Source organism: Mesoplodon mirus (genome assembly GCF_964341445.2).
Source record: "Mesoplodon mirus genome assembly, chromosome: 3".
Taxonomy (NCBI): domain Eukaryota; kingdom Metazoa; phylum Chordata; class Mammalia; order Artiodactyla; family Ziphiidae; genus Mesoplodon; species Mesoplodon mirus.
In genome coordinates this window covers 57,663,123-57,671,982 of record NC_138978.1, presented here as the reverse complement: position 1 = coordinate 57,671,982, position 8,860 = coordinate 57,663,123, and the positions used below count along the sequence as shown (strand labels likewise).

Sequence of the window (8,860 nt, the reverse complement as noted above, 5' to 3'; positions counted from 1 at the left end):
ACATTAGTTAGGAAATGAAGGGTTAAGAAGTAGATTGGTTTCATATGTAATCCAAGTTATGTAGCTATGTGCATAATGCTATTAAATCAGTTAGTTACTGTATGTTTGACCTCTTGATATACTAAGCTTTTGCCTTTCAGAACAGCTGGGTCGGCTAAGAATCCCTTCCCAGTTCTATTCATTGTAGATCAGATGACTCTCGCTTTATCACCCTTGGAGGCCACATGAAGGACAAAGCAGAAAGATCCACACACAAAACTAATGTTTATATGGGCGGGGGGGGGGGCAAAAGGCGGGGGATACACTTGGCCCTGATCTTCCAATGAACATAACAGAAGAGAGAGACCAATTGAGACTTGAAACCATTGTGTTACTCCAACCATTATTTAGTTACATCCTATCCATCTCTTACTCTCTTTCCCTTGAACAGAGAGGATCCTTTGGCTGCCTTGACTTTTGTAAATGTTTCACTCACTTAGTTGTGGTTTATCATTTGGACAGAGTGCTACATCGGGGATTTTTCTCCCCTCCCTAAGGCTTCAAGACAAAATGACTTCTGTTGCCTCATATTTGATATATGAACATACACCCTGTTCTCTTCATTTTAAGACGCATACCTAAGTTTATTGGCAACAAAGAAAACTGCATTTTTCAGAAACAGCCCTTCCCTCTAAAATGAACTGGAAAATAACTTAGATCATTTTTTGACAGGTATATCAGTGAATAAAGTGAGAAGTCTTTAATTTTTTTGTATAAGCTAAATATCTCTATATTAAAATATCCCTGTAATCCTGAATATAGCTGAGAGAAATGCTTTGGAATTGCCTATTTCTGATCTTAATTCATCATCACTGGACATTTTTGTTATTTTGGTACTTAATCCCTCAAAGTTCAAAGTGGACTGTTCTTAAACTGGTTTCTAATAGATATGAGATACTTGACTTATGAGATAATTGCTACAAGTCTCCATTAAAGCTAAAGTGTAACTCCATATGACTAGATTAAATCATCTGGAAATGTATTTTTATTTAGAATTCACCTATAAGATACCTTGAATATGGGTGCATTCTATTTTACTGTTTAAATAATACTTTCATTTTCAAATAATGTCTCTCTATTCCAACTATTTAGAAGTTGTCAGAACTTCCTCATCATTGAATTAAATCAACATCCTGTATTAAATGCAAGTTTTCTATTACAAAAAATAAAAAAGACTACACCAGCCAGCCAAGATGCTGACATTTGGGCACAGTGATTACAGATGGTGACCATGGACAGCGATGTTCCTGCTGATTCGGCAGCAATTCAAGGCTGCTTTTCTGTGCTGACCTGCCCTTTGAGTCTTTATGCACATTTGCTTTGAGAAGGAAATACTTCTTGATTTTTTGCTTTGTCTAAACCTACTTCCTCTATCAGACTTAAAAACATATACCTTGTTGCATCAGCCTGTAGGTGTCCGTGTCTAGAACCAAATTTTCTTTGTGTATACGTGTTTGGCTTGCACTGTTTTAAAATATACCACCACTTAGTTATTATGCTTTAATGGCTTATTAAAGAAATATATTCATTAAAAACATAGGTTGATGGGGAAATGGTTATTTTTATTACAGAGGCTAAAGAAAACATATCTTTACATGAGAATCTACAACATGGCTACAATAAATTATTTTTACCAACAATACTATAGTAAAGATGGGCTTCTAATATAGAGTGATATAGTATTAACAGGGCTAAGTTAACATGAAGCATGATATGGATCAATGCATATGGATTGGTAACCTTGAACCATGTCATAACAAAGAAGAACAGAAGGATGAACCCAGTATAAGGCCACTTAACTTAAACAGAATGATCCTGAAAGTTTAGAACTAATGATCATAAGTAATTAAAAAGACTTCATTCAGGGGCTTCCCTGGTGGCACAGTGGTTGAGAGTCCGCCTGCCGATGCAGGGGACACGGGTTTGTGCGCCGGTCTGGGAAGATCCCACATGCCGCGGAGCGGCTAGGCCCGTGAGCCATGGCTGCTGAGCCTGCGTGTCCGGAGTCTGTGCTCCGCAACGGGAGAGGCCACAACAATGAGAGGCCCGCGTACCACAAAAAAGATAAAAATAAAAAAAAAAACAAAAAAACACAAAGTTTAATCTCTGCCTTGCTAAAAAAATTCAAATTTGCACATGTAATGAGGCATGTTCAAACTTTAGTTTAAATTGGCTTCTCATAGTAATATAAAAGATTATCACAAATTTAATCCCTGAGATATAATTTCTAAAGCATTCTAAAATGTAAGGAAAACTAAATCTGAATACCAAAATTGGTGATTTCCTTCAAAAATAAGGGGCTAAATTCTCCCATTAAGCTCACTGTATTTGCAGATTTTTTTCAAGACAACAAATTATAGAGTACATTTCCTAAGTAAACACTGAGATTAAGGACATGTTTCTCTTATTTTCCCACTTGAATAATAACTGAATTTAATAAAACTACAATATTTCTTGGCCACTCAGTAGTTAGAAAATAAAAGCCTCCATTGCTTTGGTCCCCATATACATTTATTTTGTGTAGACAACAATGACTTTTCACCACCTCCTTACCTATAATTCCATGATTCTCAAAATGATCATTTCTTTTTATACACGGCAAAAATTTCACAAAAGCTTGTAGCACTATTAATACTTTCACATTTCTTTGGGGATATAGCTAGTTGATTTTCTTCTGATTTCTTCCGGTTTTGGAATCCCACATGATTATAATGTTGAAGTATACCAAGAAGAACAGGAAGTTTAAGCAGGATACAAAACACACCAATACAGAAAATAAGTCCGGTAGTTTCTGAGGAGGATCCAGTGTGACAGTCATCAGTGTCAGAAGGACCATAATGATTACTGAGATAAGAAACTAAAAGGAGGGGAAAAAAATGTTACTGCATAGGATAAAAGATAACATTTAAATGTACTGGTAACATTGATTTATAGTTGTAAATGAGCAGAACTGAAGGGGAGAGCTGGGGGTTCAATCTCTTCTACTAATGAATCTCAACCTCGGCTGTATGGAAGAGTCATCTGGGGGTTTTAAAAAAATCTCGATCCTCAGACCACATCCCAGACCAATTAAATCAGTTTCTGGGGTAGGCTCTCCAAGTGATTCCCATGTGTAGCCAAAGCCTGAGAACCCCTATCTTATACTTCTTATCACCCAAGCACTGAAAAAAGGTATCTGAAATAGATAATATTGCTAGTCAGGGTTAAATTCATGGCATGCTCCAGGGCCCTACAGGATATAAAATTCTAAGTTAATCTAAGAATTCATCTATGAAAAATTTTTCTACAGCAAATGCAAAATTACATTTCATATTCACTGAACACATTCAGTGAGCCAGTGCTGTAGTAAAGCATGGTGGGGCACGTGAAAGAAAATGTCCTCTGGCTTCGAAGAGCTTCCAATTTAGGGGAATGAATGAACTAGTTAAATAAAATCACAAAGTCACAGTTTATTAAATGCCAAGGTGAGCAGTAGACATAATTACTGTATTTATTGTAATTGTGCAGCAGTCAGTTTCCTTCTCTAGACCAGTGCACCGCACCATAGAACTTTCTACAATGATGGAAATGTTCTATTATCTGTGTACTCCAAAAGAGTAGCTGCTAACCACATAATGGCTACTGGGCATTTGAAATATGCCTGCTGTAACTGAGGAGCTGAATTTTTAATTTTACTAAGCTTAAATCCACATGTGTCTAGTGTCTACCATATTGGATGATATAGCTGTAGACTGTGAGACAAGGACCAGCCAGACAAGGACATGGAAGCTGCTTAAGTAAATGTAGAAAACAAGCAGTGAGAAACAGTAGTGACTTTCATGAAGGAAGTGGGACATAAATGGAACCCCGAAAGATGCTTTAATGGCTAGATTATGACAGAATTGGTAAGACCTGTAAAGAGAGTAATGCAGTGATCATTCCAGACGGAAGAATGGGAAGGATGGAAGCCAAAAAGGCTTACAAACAGGTATAAATAGGCTGCAAATATCCTCCAAAGGGAAAATATGAGTCAATCTTAGGGAGGAATGAAAATTTCTGAAGTGAAGTCATCAAATCAAAAGTTTCAAACTTAAGAAATATGGGACTGAATGAAACGTCATGATACTATGATCTTGAATCAGTGTCAAACTCCAGCCATTACCCCATTTGTCTGCTCCTGTTTAGAAGTTTCCTAAAAGAGTTAACTATAACTTGCTGTGTCCAATTCTCCCTTTCATTAGTGAACCTGCACCAACTAGGCTTTCACTCCAATCACTCCAATAAAAGATCCATAATGACCTCCACTAAACTAAACCCAGTGGTCAATTCTTATTGCCTTATTTGTTCTCTCAGCAGCATTTGAAATAATACATCAGTACCACCTTGAAACCCTTCCTTTGGCTTCCATGACATCATACTCTCCTGGTTTCCTCCCACCTCACTAGTTAATCTTTCTCAGACAACTTCGCTGGTTCCTTCTCAGTCTATAATCACACCTTTGGTGAGCTCATCCAGTGATGTGACTTTAGTCACTGTCTATATACTGAAGACTCAAATTACTGTCTCCAGCCTGGACCTCTCCCCTAAACTCCAGACTCATATATCCAAGTTCTCCTTAAAATCTCCACTTGGGTATCTAATAAGCACCTAAAACTAAGTGTGTGTGTGTGTGTGTGTATATATATATATATATATATATGTATATATATATGTATGTATGTATGTATGTATGTATGTATATAAACTATCCTCAATAAGCTTAACAATTGACTTATCAGAAAATATGGATGCCACAAGGCAGGAGGATGGACGATAATCAAATTGCTGAAAGAAATAGCAAAAAAAACCTTCAAAACTGAAGGAAATTAACAAAACAAAGTCAATACATTTGAAAATACTGAAATAATACAAAATATGTTCTCTAAATACATTAGAATTAAATTAGAATAGAAAAACATGAAGTAGGAAATCCCCAAATATTTGGAAACTGAACAACAAATGCCTAAATAATTCACGAGCCAAAGAAGAAATCAGAAGAAATGGACTATATTTTTAACTAAATTAAAAAACATATTTCAAAGTTTATGGAATACTGCTTAAGAATGGCATAGGGGTTATATATGGGTTTGAATGACTATATAAAAATGGAAGAAAGGTCTAAAATCAACCACCTGAACTTGAACTTTAAGAAACTAGATAAAAAAGAGTAAACCAGGGACTTCCCTGGTAGTCCAGCGGTTGAGACTCCACACTCCCAATGCAGGGGGCCCAGGTTCGATCCCTGGTCAGGGAACTAGATCCCACGTGCCACAACTAAGAGTCCACATGCTGCAACTAAAGATCCCACATACCCCACACACCGCAACAAAGATCCCACGTGCCACAGCTAAGACCCAGCGCAGGCAAATACATAAATATTTTTTTAAAAAAGAGTAAACCAAACCCAAGCATGAAAACGGGTATATAAAATTAGAACCAAAATCAGTGACATAGAAAACAGAAAAACGAGAGAAAATCAATGACCAAAAGTTGGTTCTGCAAAAATATCAATGAAACTATCAAAATTTAGCTAGACTGACCAAGGCCAAGAGAGAAGGTACAAATTTCCCAAGTCACAAATTTAAATACATATTCAAAGCAACCCCTATCAAAATCTCAGCTGGGTTTTCGGAGAAATTGATGAGCTGATCCTAAAAAGAATATGGAAATGCAAGGGACACAGAATAGCTAAAACAATCTTGAAAATTAATAACAAAGAGGACTCAATTTTCAATCCCCAAACTAACTATAAAACCACAGTAATCAAGACAGTGTGCTAGCAGCATAAGGATGATATAGATCAGGGAAATAGAATTGAGAGTCCAGAAGTAAACCCTTATGTTTAGGATCTGTTGATTTTCTACAAGGGTGCAAACACAATTCATTGGTGCTGGAACAACCGAATAAAGTTGGACTCCTACCTCATACCATACACAAAAATTAATTCAAAATGAATCAATGTCCTAAAGAGAATTAAAATTATAAAACTCTTAAAGAAAACATAAGAGTAAATCTTCATGATCTTTGGTTATATAGATTCTGAGATATGACACCAAAAGCAGAAACAACAAAAGAAGAACTAGATATATTAAACTTCATAAAAATGAAAACTTCTGTGCTACAAACAGTACCATCAAGAAAGTCAAGGAGCAACCCACGGAATGGGGGACAATATTTGCAATTTGGTAAGAGACCTGTATCAAGAATGTATAGAGAACTCTTACAATTCAAAAAAAAAAAAAAAAAAGACAACTAAAAATGAACAAAGGATGGGAATTCCCTGGTGGCCCAGTGGTTAGGACTCTGTGCTCTCACTGCCAAGGGCCTGGGTTCAATCCCTGGTTGGGGAGCTAAGATGCCACAAGCCATGCAGTGTGGCAAAAAAAAAAAAAAAAAAAAAAAATGGGAGAAGGATTTGAATAGGGATTTGTCCAAAGAAATTACAAAAGGATACTCAACATCATTAGTCACTAGGGAAATGCAAAAACCACAATGAGATACCATTTCACACCCACTTTGTATGGCTATAATAATGGAGGGGTATAATAAAAAAAAGCCAATAACCAGTGCTGTCAAGGATGTGGAGAAACTGGAATCCTCATATATTGCTGGGAGGAATGTAGAATCATGCAGCACTTTGGAAGACAAGCAGTTTCTCAAAATGTTAAACACAGAATTACCACTCCTATATATATATACTTGAAATGAAAACATATGTGCACTGGTAAACTTAATACACAAATCTTCAGGGCAGCATTATTTATAACAGCCAAAAAGTGGAAGCAAGCATCTACTGAAGAACAGATAAACAAAATGTGGTATATCCATATAATGGAATTGGCAATAAAAAGGAATGAAGTATTGATACGTGCTACCACACAGATGAAAATAAAAAATGTGCTAAGTGAAAGAAGCCAGTCATCAAAGACAACATTTTGTATGATTCCATGTTATAGACTTGAACTGTGTCCCCACAAAATTCATGTGTTGAAGCCCTAAGCCCCAATGTGACTGCATTTAGAGATGAGATTAAATTAAGGTTAAATGAAGTCCTAAGGCTGGGGCCCTGATCTGATAGGACTGATGTCCTTCTAAGAAGAGAAAAAGACACCAAAGAATTCTCTCTCTCCACACACACACACACACACAGAAGAGGCCACATGAGGAGACAGCAAGGTCACCTACAAATCAGGAAGAGAGGCCTCACCAGAAACCAATGCTGATGTCACCTTGATCTTGGACTTCTAGCCTCCAGAACTGTGAGAAAATAAACTTCTGTTGTTTAAGCTACCTGATGTGGTATTTTGCTATATCAGCCCTAAGGGACTAATGCATTCCATTTATAAGAAATGTCCAAATAGGCAAATCTATTGAGACTGAAAGTAATTGGGTGGCTGTCCAAGGCTGAGGTTAGGAGTGAGGGTGGAATGGGGAATGACTGCTAAAGGGCACAGGGTTTCTTTTTGGGGTGATGGAAAATAATCTAAAATTAGGTTAGGGCGATGGTTGTAAAACTCTGTGTACATACTTAAAACACTGAGTTGCATGCTTTAAATGGGTGGATTTTATGGGAATTATATCTCAAAAATGCTATAAAAAGATATTATAATAACTTTTTTAAAATAGTACCTTAAAAACTAAACAACTTACCAAATGTTGTATAATTCTGGGAAGAAATGTAAAACATGGAAAATATTTCCTAACAGAAATGGAAAAGGATTTCAACTGCAGTTCTTCTTCAGAAGTCTTTTCAAATATTGAAAAGGAGGTTGCACAAGCTATGAAAAATGCCATCACTGTCACAACTGAGGGCATTAGGAGTTCATCCTTCAATAGAAGAGGCAGCATACTATATGGGAAAACAGAAAAAACATTAAAAAGAGAATTGTCAATTCAAACCATAATCACTTTGTAGAAAAGTTTTAAATGAATTTATAAGTACTCTACTGAAAATATTATAATGGAAATTGGTTTGACTCACCTAAATGTTGACACAAGTAAAAACCAAGTAGACATAAAAGGAATTTCCCTTAGAACTAAGCAGACTGGTCTAAAATGACAAAGAAAAATATGTTAATCTTAGAGGATATAATTTCAATGCTTACATGTAAAAATATGAATACATTTTACCTGTCTGATTTTTGAGGTAGTTAAGAAACACACACACACACACACACACACACACAATACTCCATAGGGATTACTGATTCATTTTTTTATAACTATAATCCAAACTAAATGAATCTAGACACAGAGAAGGTGTCAACTCCTCATAATAACTGGAAAACTGCTTCTTCCAGTATCCATTAATGAAACATTTTTTCCCTATCATACAAACAGTAGCTTAAAGAAATGATCAAACAGAACTGAACATTCAGAGAAAAAGAACTTTTTCACATATTTCATCCTACTTGGTAAACATGAATATCCTACTTGGTACACTGGTTTTCAAACTTCTTTTTTATGATCTTCCATATGAAATAATGCTCAGCTAAGTTAAAAACTAAAAGACGAGATCACCATCTGACACTGCAGAGAGGACAACAGAGGCAAGGAAGAATTATAAAGGGTTGATGATGGTAGAATAAAAGAAAAAAGGACAAAATGAGTAGGAAGAGGCTACATGAAAAGAGCAGTAGTATAGGAAGAGGAAGCGTAACACCAGTAGATGGAACCACTGGCTTTATCAGAAAGCTGTCTAGGGTCACAGCTCCAAGCTCTGTGACCTCCTTAGCACCACCCCTGGTTGCATTACCCTCTGGATTCAACTGTGGCAATGCTCCAAAAGAAGGGTCTAGTCAGA

At 36.3% G+C, this 8,860-nt stretch overlaps 1 protein-coding gene across 1 annotated transcript in view; it reads right to left on the bottom strand.

The window, feature by feature from the left end:
- Nucleotides 1-2,532: 2,532 nt before the first annotated feature.
- Nucleotides 2,533-8,860, bottom strand: part of ALG6 (ALG6 alpha-1,3-glucosyltransferase) — a 57,269-nt gene continuing 50,941 nt past the window's right edge. Inside the window, exons 13-15 of the mRNA XM_082614908.1 lie at nt 8,039-8,107; nt 7,708-7,906; nt 2,533-2,896 (exon numbers count right to left, since the gene is read on the bottom strand). Of these exons, the coding sequence (XP_082471034.1) occupies nt 2,699-2,896; nt 7,708-7,906; nt 8,039-8,107 (466 nt within the window). The 3' untranslated portion in view covers nt 2,533-2,698. The remainder of the gene's footprint in view (nt 2,897-7,707; nt 7,907-8,038; nt 8,108-8,860) is intronic.